Here is a 21,542-nt window from a genome sequence, read left to right on the forward strand (position 1 = left end):
TATAGGCTGTTACGTTGAGCATTTAATCAATTTCAACGGGTACTAAATTGATTAGTATTTTAATTGTTTCCAATTAATTATAGCGAACATAATTTCAAGAAATTTATAAAGGGCTAATGTAATATCAAATAACGCGTAATTACAATAATTAATACAAAGTGTGATTTACCTCGTGAAATTCGTGGCAAATTGGTTATGTATAAAGACTTTTTGATGGAAAGGCCTAGCCAAGCCTTTCGTAGCGAGCCTGATCAGCTCCGTCTTATTTGAGGGAAACCTCACGCGCGTGTCCAACTCGTACGTGGGTATCACATAGGCGCACTTATCACAGTTGTCGTTCCTAAGGAACTCGTCGAGCACAACCGTCAGATTGAAGCTCGGAACGATGTCGACGTCCGTTAAAAACACATAGTCCGTCTGGCAGTTTTTGCGTGCCAAGTTTCGCATGTGATTCTGCGGATATACATTCCGTATCCGCCAATTGGTCTGTTCGCTGGGCACATAGCTCATGAACTCGTTGAGGGTGGCTTCCGGTTTGGCACAATCGACACGGTCCGGCAATTCGAAAACGCGCGGCTGCTTCTTGGGCGTTCGCATTTTCGGCACGGCCAGGGAGAAGATCACTCTCTCTCTGATAGATTCGTAGCACCTTCTCAGGTACACCAAGTAACGCTGCAGCACCTCAAATTCTTCATCACCGGCGGCATAGAGCGCTACGGACATCGGGCCGGTCCAGTGCAAGGCGACTTGCACCAGTGAGTGTAATTTTTCCACGGAGCTCTGGGTAGCCAGACACACCCGATAGGTCTGCGAAAGCTCCGTGAACCTGTTACCGACTAGCACCGAGTCGAACATCCGGAATATCCGCCGGGCGTCCCATCTACCGAGCTTAATGTCCAGCTTGAGACTGTTAGCAGGTGACACGGGCTGATAATCCTGCGTGATGCATTCTGATTGTTGCTCGTGCTTGACGAGAGTACCGAGATTCCATTCGGTGACGGCGTTCATCTCGACTTCCCTCGGGATCGCTTCCGGCGCGCAAGTCTCCGATTGCAACAGCAGGAACGTCAGCAGCATGTTCGACAGCGCCAGGATGATCACGCTCGTTAGACTGAGATTCCATGGCCGGCATCCCAGCTAGAAGAAAAAACAAACTTACAGTTGGTCGTTCATCGCTCACATTGTTTTACGCGGGCATTGTATGGAAAGAACGATTTTACTAAAATATCTAAAAATTTACTTGGATACAGATCTAAAAATAATTAAATCATTAAAATAATTATATAGGACGTTCAAGCACGTTGAGCAAAAAGTTTCGACGTTCTAACAACTTACGTAATTGTTTTAATAGTCTAACAAAATTATTTTCAGATTTGTATCTAGCTAAATATTTACGTACTTTAGCAAGTCGGTCTTTCCGTATGAATATCGTTTTGGGAAGAAAAAGTTCACACTTTGACTTTGAAGATGTACAAAATAATTCTGATCGGCAATTATACAGTAATTTTGATTTTATAGAATTAAAAAGAGATTAGATATTTTAATTAATATATTTTATGTATCTTCTTCTTTTCGCGAGGCCAATATTCATAGTCCTTATTTTAAGACCATCTTAAATATTAAGTTGGTGCAAATTAAACAACCTTTTTTCGTATTATAAAATGGTGGTTTTCCTTTTCCAGTATATTTTACAATATTAAAAAAAAATAGCGATTATACCATTCGATAAAGCAAAGTTTCAGCTTTAAGAATCTATATTTTTAATTACGGTATAATGATTTTTAACGGAGTTATGAGCAATCAAATTCAGAATGCTCCTTTTTACTTAATCCGCGAGTAACTCAGAAACAAAAAATCGTAGGAACATTATTAAAAAACGATTTTATAGGGAAAACTTCAATCTTTCACGATAGATAGTAAAAAATTTTCTCGATTTTTGAGGAGCACGTAACAGACCTATAAAGTGAAAAGAAATTTTTTCATTTTTTTCAGTTGGTAGTTTTCTATATGTAAAAATTATCAAACTCACATAAACTCAAAAAATATATAATAAATTTTTGGAAATAAAGTTTTCAAGCTTTAAAAAATTCTTTTTTAAATTTAAATTTGGTTCATTTTTTAACAAAATTACGACTGCATATAATAGCAATACAGAAAAACGGTCATTTCATTTGCACCAACCTAATAATATCTTAATATGTAATTTAACTATGTAATTTATACAGTTATGTGGTTTATGATGTCTTAAAACTGTACTTAAAACGATCTCAGATACAAGAGACTATGTGTGTGTGACATCAAAAATTAAACTCACCAGAATATCAATCTCGTAATATATGTAATAAAGCAAAGCGATTATATATGCGACAATAACTACACAAGCTCTGCCACGAAGACGTAAGTTATCATCGAATTATCATTCTCCTAGTCGAGAAAAGGAACAAAGTTGCTGAAAACATAGAAAATAATCGTGAGGCGAATATCGTATGTTCTCATCATAACGTGTTCGAGTTAAGAAAGCTGAGGAGCAGCTTCCTTCGTTGTGGCGCGTTTTATGTTCGCCACTTATTCTTCCAGAACCGCGTGGCACAATGTGTCGCCGGCCAGCGTGAATAATTTCATAGAGATACGTGAGAGGAATAAAGCGACCCGTGGCGAGATGAAGCCGCTGTATAATGACGAATCTTATATTAGTCGGCGGCGGACCAACGCTTCGAGAAAGGCGCTAAATTAAACACCGAATTAAACGAGTTGTTTACAAAAACAGTTGGAGTTTATACAAAATTTGTCGTTTATTGACAGTAGATAAATTCACAAGAAAAACGCATCTTGTTTAACGGAATAATTCAATAAAAGATAAATTTTTTAAAAATTAGATACATATATAAAAGAGAAAATACAATTCAACATTTTGTTGTTTAATTGTGCAGCTGGTATAAATTCGATAAATGATTAGCTTTGAAATCCAAAAGAATCATTCCTGTGACTAGAATGCGAGACTAAAGCAAACGGCAGGAAAATACACCTGGCAAAATGCAGTCAAGCACGCGCACGTTGTTCTACACCATCTCTGAACGTATCAAAACGTATAATCGGATTATATCCTTCGCGCGTATTTGCGAGGAAAGTCAAGAAAGCCAAGCGAGGGTGCGTTTAAACTGGGGGATATTTCGCTCTCTTCTATAAATAGGAAGATTACCGCGGCACACATTGGGGCAATTTTAGAAAAGCATGGTCAAAAGCATAATTTTCGTTCAAAGGCAAAGAAAAAAAACAAAGAAAAAAGATGCAATATATGTTTTAAATATTTTACTTTTGTATTGAAAGTATTTTAAATCCATAGCGAAATAATGGCAAGACTGTAAAGAACGCCATTCATCATTTTCTTAAAATTAGCAGTAAATGTAATATGGATGTCGCTTTATATATTTTTCATACGCTAAATTGTATACAGAAAAAAGTTTACACTTTATTGACCTATACAGGATCCTTTAAAAGTCTGAAAACTCTAAAATATCTAAAAACGATCAACTATAGCAAAAAATATGTAAGAAGCAAAGTTGTAGAATTAAAAAATGTACCTAATGGTGGTAAGACTTTGATTGATATATAGGTCAGTATTCATAGACGGTATTTTCAAGACGGTTTTAAGTAATTTCTAGTAAAAAAATATTATAATATTAATATGGATCTCTCTCTATGACTGATTTATGTATATGACACCTTAAGTCTACATTTAAAACGGTCTTAAATATAAGAACAATATTATTTTAACGGGGAAATTGAGGGCATCTACCACGAATGCTCGTTGTTTTTTGGCGAAACTTATCTTACGATAAATACATTAAAAGTTACATAAATAAAAATATAAACTTTTCGACCTCAGATTAGACCATCCTCAGTATATAATTATATTATCATTTATTGTTTATTATAACGCTGGCATAAACATGCGTTTAACATTGCCGTTTTTTCAATTTATTAGAATCTATTTGACTTCATATACTGAGTTTGTGAATTTTATGTTTCGACTTTATATACTGAGGATGGTCTAATCTGAGGCCGAAATGTTTATATTTTTATTTATGTAACTTTTAATGTATTTATCGTAAGATAAGTTTCGCCAAAAAACAACGAGCGTTCGTGGTAGATACCCTCAATTTCCCCGTTTTAATATTGACCACATATTTATTTATTATTTATTGAATATTATTTTAGACCGTTTATGTTAGAACACAATCAATATTAAAATGCCTATAACGGTCGAAACTGGATCTTTAATGCTTAAATAATTCCATCTTGAATTACTAAATATACTATATCTGTACATGTATATATATATATATATATATATACCATATTTGTAGTCTTTCGAACTGCGCGCTGAATTCTTTTTCAGACTATATAAACGCAATTAAACTACTGTAGTAAACTCGCGAATTAAATTGATAAGATATTTTGATAATTTTGATGCTCAATCAGGAATCATATTATAAAGATGTTAATATGCTGAAAAACTGTAATTAAATTTATTGCGAAAAATATTACCTCGGCCGGGAGTAGAACCCGAATCTCTTGTATTCCAAGCGTCCTAAGCCATTAGACTACCGAGGATTAAATATAAGAACTTTCTTAAATATAAGACTATAAATATACCGGCCATATATTCATGTATATAACCGGTCATTATTTCATCAGAATTAATATTAATATTGTCATATAAAAGATCCAAATACAAGATGTTTTTACAGTTGTAATTAAAAGTCAATATAATCTTATACAAACAAATTGTCGAAAATACTTGGAAATATATCTCCCTTTCATCTAGAAATAAAATATTTTTTTTTTTTTAAATATAAAGTGTAAAATAAAGTTTTTTTTTGTAAATCAGTAAAACACAAATAACTTATACAAATAATATCTTACAAATATATTAAAACTCATTATTAAATAATATAATACATAACTTACTAGTTAAAACTTGAGATAAATCCGTAACTTTAAAAACGCAAAATTTGCAACTTCATATTTTGACTGTTAGTCACGTTTTTTAGAAAGTTTTTACGAAAATACCTCACTGTGCGATGGACGTTCTAAGCGAAGAACTTACGATAACACCGCAACGGCTGGCGTTATTTTTAAACAAACTGATGGAAGTGGTTCGGTCACTGGCAAAAGTAAACTGCCGAGTAATTTACCGATAACAGTTTGTTGTGACTGTTGAGTGCAGAGCAAGGACAAGGACTGCTTTACCTAATTACGATGAGTCCGCTATCTAACATCCATTGCAAAAATCTGTGTCAGTCTTATAATAGGATAACGAGAACTACAGCAAGATACGGATGCCGAAGGTGATGAAAAAGATGAAAGAATGAACGAGAAACATCTGTTTTTTTTTTCGTTCAAATTCTATGTTTATATAAATATATTTTCTCCACAAAACTAATATATACAAAAAGTAACAAAAATTATAAAACGTTCAGGGAATTTTATATCACAATCACAACTGTAAATTGAATATAAGCTGAGTTCTATATTTCTTTATTTATATTTCTATCCCTTTGTAATGAATAATTTAAGAACGCAACTTGTCCTACTTTATTGCTCTAGAAAGGTTTCCTGGTGAAATGCGATACTAAAACCTGCGTTTCGAGTTACTCGTCCTGAGAAGTCGAACGCACCAATATCGGCGACCCTCGCAAAAATCGCTAAACCGCAGCCGACCACTCGACGCTAGGAAATCCGACCTAATGTGCCTTGGGGGAACAATGTGTTGCATCCCCGGCGTAAACGTCAGTCGTAAGTATCCCACCGCAGCAAGTTCCACGCCGAGGGCAAAGGGCAGCCGCGGTGTTACCTACTAACTGCAAACCCCACCGAAAATTATATACACACCGATAAGAACTTCGCGGCAACCCTTCCTTGCCACCGCCCCATGTGCCCACCCGCTTTCCATCTGGATGTTCAACCGGCGGAACTAACACCCGAGGTAAGATCTTCGCGCCCGAGGGATATAAATCATTCCTCCTCCTCCTCCGTTTCTTCCTTCATCTCCCTTGAACCTCTCAACCTTCCCGCATCGACCTGCGGCCTCACTGACGGGCAAACGTTGGCTATTCGGACGTGCGGTAGTCGTCTTTTCGAGCGCGAACGCGGGAAGGAAGTTTCGAGTGGAAATGCATCTTCTGAAGGAGCCTTGACCGACTTTGGGGAAGCGGATATCGAATGCATTAGCGTACGGAAAGAGCTGCGCGCGTAATGTACTCTTTCTTTCTCTCTCTCTCTCCCCCCCCTCCCCCCCCCCCTCTCTCTCTCTCTCTCTCTCTACGCGCGTTGTTACGCTCTCTCGCGAGGTACAACTTGTATGCGGAACGCATATCTATATGTATAATGCATACCGCAACGCATTACACGCCGGGAACGTTCCTCTCGCGGGACAAGCTGTACTCGATGGATATGGCAAGTGCAAATGTTTGACGATTCGAAGACGCATCCAGCGCGGTACGTCAACCCAACGCCGACGGAAAACTAATGGGAACCACGACACTTCCGCGACTATTCCTGTTATCTCAGCAGGCAAGTGTAGCGAATCATGAATAAAAACGAAGTTTCTGCTGCTTTTCTTTTATCTCCAGTCGATTATAAGTTTAACGGATCTCGTCGGACGCTCCAGACACGTTTATATCTGCAGATGTAGTAATTGAGCGAATTAGTTTCAATTTTCAGTACAGAATGCAGACCATTCGAATTTAAAATTCCCACGCGAGTAAAATTATCTAATTATAAGCACTGCAGCAATGGTACAGTATTGATAAAATTGTTAACATATAGAAATTATAATTGCTTCATGTCTCACTGTCGTATATCAAAGCAATGATAATTCAATCCCTTGAGTTAAATAACATTTTGTTATTTTTAACTTCTATGTATGTCAAAATGTAAATTCGTTTCTGTGGTTAGTTTCAAAGTAAACAACGTCCATATTAATGTATGCATTTAAATAAATAAACAAAATTTGAATAAAATCTATAATAGGTACCTTTGAATCTAATCGTCTGAGTTAAACATCACTGTTTCAGTTAAATTAACGATATTATATTGATTAGAAGCAGTGACGACTTTCATAAATGATTAAAATGAATTCAAATTGGGTACAATTTGGGTAATTATAAATTTAACAGTGCTTAGTCCTTTTATCTGCTTTTATTGATTAGAAACTTAAAATCAGATCTCGTCCGATGCTCCAGACACATCTGATGTAGTAATTGAGTAAAATAGTTTCAATATAAGCTGCACAGACAGTTTTAATTTAAAATTCCCGCGCAACTAAAATTATCCAATTATAAGTACCGCAGCAATGTTGCAGTATTGAGAAAACAAAATGTTAACATGAGAATTAATTGCTTAATGCCGTTGCCTGAGTACTAGACGATCGGCTTGAGTAGTTTTTATTTTGCTATCGAGCTTCCGTTTGTAACGCGCCCACAAAGCAGTAACATACCCAGTTGCGCTCGTTTGGCACGTTTACCGCGCGTTTTCACGGATAATATTTGAAAACGACAACGTTATATATAAACTCTAACCATTAAACGTACAGCTGGGAAAAAATACAGAAAAAGGAGCCGCCTGGCGAAATTGTTTAAAGCAACGATGACGGCGAACCGAAGTTCGCGAATTCCGGCGTACTATATTTTTCTTAGTGCGCGTCGAGAAAGACCGCCATTACACACCACGGCGGTACGTAAACCAACCAACTTCGTCATAACTATTTTCTTATAATTTGTTCAGCAAACGCGATTTTTCCATCATCATGTTTTCGTTCCATTTCGTTGCTTGTCGTATCATTATTGCGAAAAAAAAGTGCGAACGAGTACCTCGACGGCGCAATCATCTTTGTTTTGCATATAAAGAAAAACGCGGAACATTGCAACGTACATGAAAACCTACAGAAATGTCATGCAATGAAGTAAGAGTAAACAACTTGCAGTGTACTTTTATTAAGGTAATATGATACCAACGTTAAATTCTCCACGTTAAGACGTATGTTTCAGTCGTTATCACGTAAGTCAATATACTAAGAAAAATACATGATAATACTTGGAGTATTCCAAATGTGAATTGTAAATAGAAGAATTTTTCATAAATGTGTGTGTCCATATTTACGAAAGATTATTCTGCTCCGACACTATTTTTCTCAGAACAAACGCATTACATAAAATTTAAGTAATAACGTAACAAAGATTAATGTAGCAGATAATACAACAAGAAATATAAAAGCAAATGAACAGAAACAAAATAATAAATATAATGTCTGTTAAATAAAATAATAAATACTTTCCAATATGCACATTACGAATATTAAGATAAGAAACTATTAAAAAGCTTTCGCACGTTACTATATATGAAACTTCTAGGCGTTCCTTCTCGTTGCTTGATGCCCTTCGTTGCATTCGTCGCCAGTGTCCGCGGAAGGACGGAGCATCGCCGTTGAGAGGCAACATCAGTTGCAGGGATTTTTACAACCCAGTGCGGAAACCTCCGAGTGCATCCGTGCACGCCGGTGTAAAACGCGAGAAAATTCCTGCCGCCGTCGACGTCCACCCGAGAGGACAACTATACCATCCTGGTGTCCTCCGTGTCTGGTGGGTGGATGTATTAACTCGTCGTGACGTCGCGCACGGCTGCGAGAAAAGAGGTAGAAGAGGGACGAGATGTCCTTCCTCGTGTTCCCTCTCCGCAAGGATGTTTGCATGCTATTACTGCCAGCAAATCCCTACGTCGCGCACAGCGGACGCTCATTACAATTGCAAGAGAGGGCTGGCGCGCTCGGGCTCTCTTGCGCGTCGCAGACGTAATATCAGAATGCATTGGGATGTGCATTCGGAAGTGTCTCGATTCCACGACTTCCCTTTCTTCGACGGTTGGCCATCCACCCCTTTTACCTTCTTTTACTCCGACGACGCGCGACCGGTGTGACGCAACCACCGCATAAAGAGGGAAGAAATTTAATATTTTCGAGCTCGGAGGAAACTCTCTCAAAGTTTATTAAAGGCGAACCGCGGCGTGAGATCACGTACACAACTGAGCGACCTCGTGTAGTCGATTCTTATATCGATTGATATTTAAAGATTAAGAGGAATCTAATTAAGCCAGGTCTGTCCAATTTGAGCTTCGGAGCCAACGCGAAGCCATTGACGCAAAAAAGTATATGTGGGTTTCGGGAAATGTAAAGTATTGATACGAATCTGAGTGACGCTTATCAACATTTTACAGTCCCTAAAATCTTACTCACATTGAATTTGTTTGCATTATTGGTTTTGCGTTTTGGCTCCAGAGCTCAAATTGGCCTGAATTAAGCTAAGGAAATTTTCAGAAAACCGTTTTCAGTTCATATGATAAAATTACGAGATACCTATTTATAACGATTCTAGAATATATTTACGATTTAAAAAGTATATATGACATTTTTTCTCTCTTCGTCCGCGAGATTTTGAATTTCAAACTGCTTGAGTACAGATGATCTCTCTTATCATGCTTACTTCTTATTAGTCTCTCGCGGAAAAAAGATTAGCTGCCACAGCTAAAAATTAGGTATGGCAACTAAATTCAGTAGTATTATATGGACACCTAACGTCGTATCTGCGAGATCTAATTTCCATTAGCCTAAATATTATCATTGTAACAGACAAGCATTTTGCTATTATGTCGATGTATTGATCATTGCAGCAAACGTTTTCTGTGTAACAGACAATTTGGTAGCAAATACAATTTCAGCAAACTATATTTAGCTGTGGTGTAGAGGCAATTTTCTTTTACACGGACATATCTGATAACTATGACAACTAACTTCATATTGCTAAATAAATCGATCTGTAACAGACACATGCATATTTTGCTATCACGTCTTTATATTAGCTACAGCAGCAAATCCTTTGTATGTATTAGCAAATTTCATAGCTATATGCAATTTCAGCTAATTAGAATTAACTGTAGCCAGAAACATTTTTTTTTCCGTGCTGTATCAATTGATATCTAAAGATTGAAGGCGGTTTAATTAAACCAGCAAAATTTCCGGAAGAATGTTTCAAATTCATATTTATGAGATACTTATTAAGATTCTAGAATAATATGCGTACAATTTGAAAAGTATAATATATATGATATTTTTTTTTCTTCTTTCGTCCGCAAGTTTTTAAATTCCAAACTGTCGAAGTACAGATGATTTCTCTCTGATCTCATCATGCTTGCTTGCAAAATCGGTCAGCGATTGACGTCGTACAGTAACATCAAACGTTCGTCAATCGAGTTCACCACAAAGTAGCATCGTTCTCCGATAAATACCGCGCCTTGTACGGTAAGCATTGGAAGCTCGTGTGGACGTCGCTTGCAAATACGCGGCGATTGCGGCGGTAACAGCAACTATGATCCACGTGAAGGAGATGAAAGAGGAAGATCGATAGGTGGATCTGCGCTTTGCATCGTTGAAGCCGATCAACGTTGATCGGACAACACAACTATCGAGGGCGCGCGCAGTTTAGTCGATATTCATTCCCGAGGCCGTTAGCAAAGAGCACTTACGCAAATGTGTAACAGGCTCGAAAACAGCGATGTAACTAAAAAGAGAAAAGGGAAGGTAGGAAAAAAAATAAAAAGAGAATTGTATTTTCGATGCAGCAAAATAATAGCGATGCGTATAATAGAAAAATACGGCATCGCCGATGATATTCAGGCTCTAGCCTGAATAGAGAAATTATTTCTGTTCTTGCATCTCATTATCGCGCATTCTCCGCGTTCTTACGAGAGATCGAAAGTATCGATTGCGATCAAATAACCAAGAGCGCGGAACGCACGCAGTCAATGGTCGTACGGCGTACGAAGTTCCTATGGTAATTCAAACACAATGGAAACTCGTGCGCGCACCTAGGTTAGCTGCTTGCTAACGCACAACTCTACACGTCTCTCTACACGGTACACGAGGACCCGGTGGTGTAGATACTAACGTAGGTATGTGAAGTACTCTAACGGAGGCGCGGCGATGATGCCGATGTATACAGAAGGTGGAGTCACGGCATGATTGATTATGCGAACACGTTGTTATCACTGATTCAGCCTGCCGTGTTGTAGCGCGCGTACCGACTGGAACCGACCATCGAATGTGTGCACATTACACAACTAACCCATTATCAAATTGTGTACTTGGGCTGCGGTTCTCGTTCGCGATCGCTTCGGGCAGGGATAAAACCCGGATCGAACCCCCGTGAAAATCTCGTAACCAATTTCGAAATTAGACGTTCAAGAACTAAAGCCCTGCAGCCGTGTTTTAATTTCTTGACTTTTTACAGCGATTACACGCTCGCGTATGCAAGTCACGGTATGCTATACTATGCAACCCGAGTAGCACAATTCATTGGCGAAACATTAGTTAAATATTGGCATACATTGAAGATATATTAGGTCGATGAATTGTACTACTAGGAAGGGTTGTCACAAATTCCTCATCATAAAATTTTATGATTTTGCCCTGATTTCAAGAGAAAATTTCATGATTTTCCTTAATGCTTTCAAAATATTTTGAAATATTTTGTATTTCCATCCTGATTTAGAAACCGTCAAATATTTTATTGAAAGAACAATTTAACATAGCAATGTAAATTATTATATTAATATTACTGACATTACTTGCATTTAACTATTAAGTTGGTAGTAGTATTCCAAAGCTGCGTAAGTGTGATATTTCTACGCATATTAAACTTTTTTAAAGCCTAGAATTGTAATTTTCTAAACAATTTTGCAAAATTCCCTAACTTTTCCCTGATTTTCCTGGTTGTTTTCAATTCTCCTAATATTTCCATAATTTCCCTAATTTCCAAACAGTGATTTAAAAACATAATTTGAGGCATATCAAAATCCTAAACCACATGAGAATCAAAGAATAATAAAATGTATCCTAAAATATAAAACTCTCTTAACCTTCCATTGGCTGTATGAAATTTTTTGCACCTTCTGTCAACAACCTGGAGGTCTTTGAGCTTCAGTGCAGATTTTTAGATTGCTCCGAATTGTTTAAAAACCTGAAAAAATTCTTGCAAATTGCTTGTGGTGGAGTTTTAACGAGTTCACTGTCATAAAAATCGGATTACATTTTACTTGATTTTTTACAGATTTAAATTTATCTACCAAAATATATAATCAATTGTGCCTTCGAAGTTCAACTTAGCCGATGGAGAATTAAAATTTTGGACTTTTACAATCTTGGTCTCGCGCAAAACGATTAACCGGCTCGGTAACCATCGGAACTCCACATTTATACGCTTATCAATAATGTTCTATAATTCAGCGGGCGACAGGAGATTACGAAATTGCCGATTGTTTATTCTGCTCCGCAGTGCGTGACGGCGTGCGGTCTGCGCGCATTCGTGCAAAATTATTTTTGTAACGCAACTACACACGCAGCGCGGTTGCATTTCCGCCCGCTCAACCACCGGGAGAACCACCAGAAATAACTCTCGTGCATTTTTTTCTCGTACCCCGACGTTCCGGATACCATCCGGACGGCTTCGATAACGGACGCATGTTCTATGCACGACGCTGTCCGAAAACCACGAACTAACGCGCGATTTTGCAGTTTTCGAATAGGAGATCCACGTTTCCCGTTATGTACCGTTAGATTGACGAGAAAATACAATTTCACTTTATTAATAAAATAAAAGAATAAAAGAATCAATATTGTGCGGAAGCGGATTCTTTTGCTATACCTTTATTAATAATTTTTCACATCCACCGTTCATCTCTTAATGATTCTCTTCATTAAACAACGAGAAAATAAACAAACATATAAACATATCGTAATAAAAAATAATTAATGAACGATATAACGTACTTCTATATAAAATATCGGAAAGCTTTCAAAAATATCTCTTTATAACAATCCTTTCTATTGTTATGGCTTTCCTCGCTTTAATAAATTAGAATCTTTATATTTCAATAATAACATTTACATTTCAGATTTTTATCCTTCCTTATCATTTATTTCTGAAAAGTATATCTTTGCACGCAGTAAGCTTTTTTTCATTGCACCAATATTCATGTATTATATTGTTATTTATACAAATGATTGGTTTATCTACCATGAACAGTTTTTTTATATCCTTTTTTTCACAGACTGTTTTCATTCATATTTTACCTGATATCAATCTTGATTTGTTATCTCATAGTACGCTAATCCACGTTCCCTGCCAACGATACATTTTTTTTCATCGTGCCTATTTTTATTTCGTATTTATTTTGTATTTCGCTGTTCCAGAAACATACGATAAATTCTATTCTGTATCGGAATACGCCGTTGCGGAATGGCATGAAAGAAAGGCCGAATGCCGACGTAAAACGGGAGGAAAGAAAGGGAAAAAGAGAGAGTATACGAAAGTTCCGCGTGCAGATAACGGATAAAGACTAAATTCCGCCTTTCAATTTCGCCGCAGTCCCATTTTATTTCTGGTTCAGTGCCTGGATGCAACGGCTGCGGGCCGCGCCGCGCCGCATCGTTGCAACGTCGGCATCGACGTCGGTGCGCTGCAACGTAACTTAGCTAGAGAATAAACTGAATACCATTCATTACACTAACCCATCTCGTGCACAGGCGCCAACGTCGACGAAGGCGCCACTGAAAAGCTGAGAATTGGAAATTCTTTGAAACTCGTCCCTCTCCTCTCACTCTATCTCCCTTCCTTACCGCCCAACCATCGGATACAACGGCTGAAAAGGGCCATTCGAGAGATGTGGTCCACGATAATAAACGAATCTCGCCTATTCCCCCTTGACCGAAACGATAGGCCAACGTGCGTATTATCGAACTCTCGAGAGCGGTATCTGTCGAACCGAAGGCAGTGCAGGACGTTCGATACCTCGTTGAATCGTTTTATGCTAAACGGACTTTGATAAAAAAATATCACTCTATCACTCTGGCACCACCCTTTCGGTGTATACTCGTTCATTTGTTCTCGTTCTTAAGTCTGTCTCTAGGCGCTTAAAAGTTCCGGCGCGCTTGCTCATGAAAATGTACACTAAACTTCGTTATCTGCTAATAAATTTCTGCTTCATCTTCGGCGGAAAATAAGTGGATTAAAATAAGAATCGATAGAAATTCACTCTGCAATGAATTTCTTATCTGTAACTTCACATCAGATTAAATTTTTTATCGCTCTCTTTTAATTCGCCTGATATTTTACAGATAACAACGAATAATAACGGAAATGAGATATAATATTTTAAAGGGTACTTTAAAAATTTTTTTTAATAAAAATTCCAAATGTTCTAACGTAACTGGTAAAATATCTCTTTATTATTTTATTTTATATCGTACTTGACCCTCCGCCAGTAAACATAAATTAACTGTTCCGTCAGCAATAAGGATTTTCGAGAAACAAAGCTAATTGTTTATTACAAATTATTCCGAATTATATAAAAATCTGAAAAAGTACACTTGTCAAAGTTTTAACTCGGGTTTCTACCTCATCATAGAAACCGGATTGTATTTTACTTTTTTTTTTCAGATTCAAATTTATCTACCAAAATTCACAATCAAAATATCGATTAAAATATGTAAAATTTCTAGCTCAAGATTGCTAAGCAAAAATTAGTAATTAGAAAGGTAAAAAAACACGAGCAACGTATATTGGATCTTTAAAAATAAACTAGTTTGTTACAACATACATTAAGAATTAAACTAGTTTTTTATCTATAAATTAATCGGACACGTTTCGATGACATCTTTATTATATATCAAAATATCGATACCTAAAGTTCCAGTTGCTTGCAGAGAATTAACCCCTTTAGATCCTGTGAATATTGCAATGTACATCAAATTTGAAGACATTATCTGTTGAAATTATTTAATTCTATCGACATTATTTAAGACCAAATGTACATAATAACGTACATATCGAAAAAACAGTTAAATTTTTTAAAAAGAATTAATTTTTTAGTATGAATTATTTATTAAAGTGCCCTTAAATTGAATTTAAACAATTTTTTAACATAGTTCCATTGAAATTAGGTTTGAAAGGATTAAGATCATTGCGACAGCGCAGCAAAATATTAAAGAATCTTCTCTTAATCTCTGTCATCCAGAAACATTACCCGCGTAATTACCGACTGCATATGAGTGCAAAAGCTAAGTTAGTCACTTTCGATTGGATTGCTTGGAAAGAGTATCTTACGGCAAAGTCAGAAAAGCAGAAGTATATCGCAACTGCAGGAGTTAAGGACGAGAGTCATGCTCGTCGAGTGGCAAAACCACTGCAATTAAACAACTACCCTTTCCCTTTCGCTCTTTTTCTTCTTTCCTCCCTCTTGCGTCGTCTTGCTTGTGAACCCATCTTTTTGCGTCTTTACGAGATAATTAGCGCATCTTCAATTTTCCTGCCGTTGCACGTGTTTGCTTTGCATAACTGCTAAGATAATTAAACAAGCTGTGATTCTAAGACGTGTTACTGACAGCCGGTGGCGATGCAAAGGGTGGTCCACGACGATTCGCGAATACGTGATGGGTAGTCAAACCTATATACTTCGAGTTTTCTGTTTCTCAGATATGTAAATCGCGTTACCCGGAGTCGTTCCGACTAATTATTGCAGTTCATGCGCGAAGTGCTATTATTAACATAGAAACTCAGATGGGAGTATGTAACGATGTAACGAATAAAAAATCCTAAACTCTAAAAAATATAAGTGCCAATTTAATCATGCGGTATTTATATTATTCTTGCCGTGTTGATACACTGAAAAAATATACTAAATTTTAATAAATCTTCGTTTAAATAGTGCCATCAAATATTTACCAAATATAAAGAGAGAGAGAGAGAGAGAGAGAGAGAGAGAGAGAGAGAGAGAGAGAGATTTATTTGGTACGAGAACCATTAATTTGATTTAGCTATCACTTTTTTATTGAGTAAATATTTATTTACTGTAAAAATATATTTAGTTGGCACTATTTAAATAAGTATTTATTAAAACTTAATATATCTTTTTCTCAATGTATAAACATTAATATAGAGTGTGGATTTAATCCATGATTTTAAATCCACGATGATAAATCGGTACTATATTGAAGTTTATATCAATACGATAAGAATTATATTTAATACTCTTAGTGTTAAATCCATATCTATATTTGTTAGAAATGTAAATTATAAAATGATTTTCATGTTTGCTGAGGTACGGATGGAAACATTTAGCGGTGTAATTTAATAAATAAAGTATATTAGCCTCTGTAAATGTAAAATAGAAATCTAAATAAGTTTAAACTAATTAGAAATTATTTACTCTTTCTAAAATAATATGCTTCAAATTCTCCCGAATAATACATCGAATCTTGATTAAGAAAAAAAAAAGAATGTACGGCAAACTCGTATTTAATAGAATAGTAAATTCAGCTGTATACACCTCTGGGGGAAAAATAAATTAAATAATACTGAACGACCTAAATTATATTAATTCATCTCAAACGTATATATAACAATGCGTACACAGAAAAAATTTTTTGTGAATTTTTCGAGCGTAAAATTAATTTTTCTCTCGCATATCTCTTATTTCAAAATCTATAAATATTATATTTCGATCGGAATCCACGAAAACATGCCTGTGTTCGCCCTTTAATAAGAGCCCTTCATCAAATCCAGCACGATGCGGCGGCGCGTATTCCAAGATCGTACTTCATCATACAGAATCGGGCACCGTGTATCCTGTGAAAAACAACAGGGGGCCTCTCCGGTGTAAGCGTGCAAAACGGAAGCGTGGACGTCAAAAAACAAAAAAATATACAAATAAAAATATTTCGTCCAGAGCACCGAGGGACTTCAGACGGACGGTGTCGGTATTCGGCGTACACTATAATGCAACGTTTTCGATTCGCATATCCGGCACGCATCCCCGAGCCTATTGAAAACAGCCGGAAACGATAAAACAATATACCTGGTCGCGCTCTCACGAGCCTCGCATCGAAAACACTTGGAAAATGTATTGAAAACACTCGAAAATGATTGAAATCAAACAAGTTACGAGGTTGACGAGCGAGAGAGCGAGAGATTGGATGGACGGGAGAAAGAGGACTCTATCGGGCATCCCAAATACACGGTGGGGGTCGATAGTTCAGATCGAACCAACGATTTCGGGCGCTGCTCGCTGGCAGGAGATACTATCAACGAGAGCAGTGGCACAGAAGGGTAACTCGACCGCGAATAAATTGGTCGTTTCGAGGTCGGTATATCCACGTCGAGTACTCTATATTTTCGCTCCGGGCTGGCCAATCAAGCATCCGGCGGATTATACAGACGCTGATTTTCGTCAGCTCATTCGACGACGTAACGTAACGCGAACGAAAAACCAGTTACGAATGTTCGACGATACAACTATATTTCTGAGGGCACCTAACCACCGCGGTTCTAAATCCATTTCTCGGGCCATCAGTCGCGCGTTGACGATCGATACTCATTTAAAAATTGATTCTGTTTCAGAACTATGACATTTTTGACAATTATTTGAAAATTGAGTATTTGCACCGACGAGACTAAAATTATTGTGCTAAAATGACTGATTTAATGAAAAATACACTGCCACATTGCAAATATTTTCTATTTTCTATATTGATTCGTAAAAGTTTGAATATCTTCTTCCCATCGCATGTTGTAATTATTCATTGTAGAGCTTATACGTGAAAAGCTTTGAGATAGCCAGAATATTTTATCAAACGTGCACATCAAGCAGAATTATGGCGCAGATATCGGCGAACAGAATGAGATGAAACCGATGAGGGAAATTGCATCACATACAATGTGAAAAATGTTGAACTTTTTAATCTCTTCTGCTGAATGTGCACTTGTGTTCGCGTATACATACAACACAGGAAATTCCTAGATTCGTTAATCATTACCACGAATGATTATACAATGAATAATTATCTCTCTTAATATTTGCGAGCACAATAATTATTATCATTTAACATGGTAAACTTAACGCAAACTCCTATTGTTAGTATTTGCGTAAAAACCATTAACGTAAACCATTACAAATTCATCGACTAATGTCGCAAAAAGAACTTTATGTAATACTTGATGTAGGAATAATAAATGTGCCGCAATTAAAACATAAATAATAATAGTTTACATAAATAATCGTCGGTATCGATGTGGCCGTTAATGAAACGCTGTTAATTATTAGATTTATTCGTTAATAATTGCCAGGCGGAGTGATGAGCCGAGCCGATAATTAACGGGACAACGTAGTAGAGTGGATGAATTAACGCGCGATGAATCCGCAATTAGGAAAAAACCGTCGTCGATTCCACATGGGTATTCAGTAACATACAGACTTATGGAAGCGTAAAATATGGATAAAATAATCGCTTGTATTTGGGAAACTATGTTTACGCGTTAGACGGACGATGATTACACCGCTAAAGAGAATTTCAATAGGAAATTAGGTAAGCTGCCACCATCATAATTTGCTTGTAGATTACAGGCAATCACGCACAAAAGCACTAATCGACATTTTTAGCTTAAGCCACTTATTTATATGAAATTTCTGTATGAAACTTGTAATGAGATAATAATGTGTAAAATATCAGCAGCATTTTATAGAGATTGCCTCTTAAGGAAAATAAGAGAAAAAAAGATTTCTCGCGTGGAAATAATTGCGACTATAATAATGAGAGATGTATCCTTAAAGTAATTGTTCGTTCACGAAGAATGATACAAATAGTATAATCTCAATCCTTGCGATATAGAACGGTTCTCAATTACTCGCATGTCTTGAAATTGTTCAAGTGATTAATATAAGCTGTGACAAAGTTCATGTCAGTTGTGATTAGACAAGCAACACACATGGCTATTTAGGCTGTATTCCAAAATTGACTGTCAGTACTGAAAATCTATAGTGCACGTAACGTAAACTGTAGCATTTTCTGTGCTGGCAGTAAATTTGGAATACAGTCTTACTCGGCAATATTCATCTCTTTCTATCGATTCCTTGCAATATTCATCATTTAGACAAAAATAAAATTGTTTCGTTTCTTCACATAATATATAAACTGGCAATTCTTCATCGGAACATCGTGAAATCGCTGAATACGAAATGAATACAAAAGCAACATATATTAACACTTCTCGTCTGCCGTCAACTCATTAAGATAGCTTTTATAGGGCCAGGTAACCGGCACGATTGCCTCGCCTAAAGCATCTCAATCAACAGAGCGTATTCTTGTATAGATGCGAAGGGATGCGCGCGTGTCAAGGGATGGATGGGCATAAACGGATGCTGAGGGAGAAGAGCGAACGTAGAGAAATAGAAGATAATTCTCGTTGTTCCGCACTGGACGCCCCCAAGGCGCCTACCACTTCAAAGCAGCACGCGCACCCCTTCGCCTCTCTTACTCACCCTCCCCTCTCTCACTTTCTCTTTCTCTCTCTCTCTATTTCTCTTTATCTCTCTCCATCGAATTGTAGTTCTCATCGAACCCGGTGTCTGGCAGTTAATGAACTGCCCTTCGGCAGTAGCAACGCACTCGCCATCTAGGAAATCCAACCAAGCGCTGTAGAACCATTATCCATTTACATAAAGGATCATTACAAAACCGAAACTGATTATATAGAATTTAACGCACTCCATTTCCAGTCTCTCCCTTTCTTCGAGGAGTTGTTATCCCCCTCCCCTGCTGCGAGTCATCTCAGATTAATAACTGTATTGAATGCAGCGCGACATGACCCTGCATCGATTGCAAGAAATTAGGCGCTGTTAGAAACCATACGATTACGAGACGATTTGTGTGTGTAACATTATTTGTGCTCAGAATTATTTCCCTCCCCTATTCGATGCGTATAATTTTAATATTGGAATTAAGGATTACGAAGCGATTCGTCAATTAATGCTGTTCGCAATTTGAAAGAGTTTAAAATAGTATTTGGTGTATACGATTTTATTACAAATTTATACAGCTGTAGATTTATTGAGATTTTTATTTCATTCAACATTTATTTGATTAAAAAATCTATTTGTACACCTTGTATTAGAATCACCGAGCGAAATATATAGATTTTAATATTTTATCGTTTATCAATATATGATTTACAGTTATAGGTAAAGTTCCTATAAAATCTCATATAAAAGCTCATAAGTGTACCTATCGATAGATATCTCAGCCGCTATCGATGACAGCGGATACAAATAACACATCGCACAAACATACCCCCATCTCTCACGAACAAAGTATATAGGTATCCGCGTGCGCAAAAAGCGGTATATCAATGTCATAAATTATGAATATGAGAGCAACATAGCGTAACTGCCAACCGTTATGGATTGCACAAACTTATTACATCAATTAAAAATCAGCATGATAGACGCTATCCCTTGGCAACGCATCGATAACTCAATGCCACGGCGTTATATTAAACAAGGGAGGAAAAAGATAAAAGAGTGATGAAAAGCAAGAGTAAAACCGAAACTACTTCCACCACCACGTGAGAGTGGTTTCGTCTCCAGTGGCGACATCTCTCCCAGTCCGCTCATCGTCAGACACAGCTGATGTTCGCCAACAGCGACAACACAACAAGCAAGGTGAGCAGTACACCATCGTTATCACGAATGGCACGAACCCCACGACAGTAGACGCGCATTCGCGTGCTGTCGTCATCTCTCTGGAAGAGACAGTGACGACTGCCCCCTCTGTTCTGTCGCGCACCTTTGTACAGAGTACCTCATTCACTCACCTGAACCATTGATGTGTGATGGCACGCGAGACAGACCTCCTCCCCTCTTGGTGGCGGCAGCCTGATGGCGTAATCGGCCAAGCCGGGTTGACGCTCACCGTACATCCGCTGTTGCCGTCGATGGTACCATCAACTTAGTTCGTACGATGGGCGATGACGCGCACACGATGGTCGCGCACTGCTGTGAGCTGACCGCTCGCACAACCCCGATCGCACGCACGTACGGCCACGCCCGCGTGTCTTTCCTATCGTGCGCGATAACACCTCACAGAAAATCCAAGGGGAAAAAAAGTAAGACTCGTGCGTTTATTTACGGATCCTGGGCCTCGCGAGTTATCGGTCGGCAACGGCTCTCTCTTTTTCTCGCTCGGGGGATGCGTGCGACTCGCAGCATGTCGGCGGGTTAATTCCGCGCATGCGACGACCGCGCGCGCAACCAGTGGATCGATCAACCCTCACGGTTATGCCGCGCAGCTCTCTTGTTATCCTGCTATATAAAGATTCACCAGCGTAATAGGGATCGAATGGAGCAGGACAGCTATCGAGATCCTTCAAGTAAAAATCCGGACACTTTTGATTTTTTTATTGACTGGTCAATTTAATTCTAGACCAAACAACGATGGGATCATCGCACGCAGAAATATAGAAGTTAAATTTGACATAGAGAAATAAAAAGAGAATTAAGAGAAATAAAAATGTGTAAAGAAATTCTATTCGTATAGATAAATATATCTATATATTTACAATAATTAAAATGTTTGTACATATTTTTTTTCTCTCTCGAAA

The 21,542-nt window shown here is 37.5% G+C and overlaps 1 protein-coding gene across 1 annotated transcript in view; it reads right to left on the reverse strand.

Annotated features, from left to right (window-relative positions):
- The window catches only part of LOC108727749 (beta-1,4-glucuronyltransferase 1), a 41,032-nt gene extending 19,995 nt beyond the window's left edge, over positions 1-21,037 (reverse strand). The window contains exons 1-2 of the mRNA XM_018455978.1: positions 20,757-21,037; positions 170-1,137 (exon numbers count right to left, since the gene is read on the reverse strand). Coding sequence (XP_018311480.1) covers positions 170-1,137; positions 20,757-20,861 — 1,073 coding nt within the window. The 5' untranslated portion in view covers positions 20,862-21,037. The remainder of the gene's footprint in view (positions 1-169; positions 1,138-20,756) is intronic.
- Positions 21,038-21,542: the final 505 nt, after the last annotated feature.

The sequence above is a fragment of the Mycetomoellerius zeteki genome, unplaced genomic scaffold, assembly GCF_001594055.1.
Source record: "Mycetomoellerius zeteki isolate Tzet28-1 unplaced genomic scaffold, Tzet1.0 scaffold52, whole genome shotgun sequence".
In the NCBI taxonomy this organism is placed as follows: domain Eukaryota; kingdom Metazoa; phylum Arthropoda; class Insecta; order Hymenoptera; family Formicidae; genus Mycetomoellerius; species Mycetomoellerius zeteki.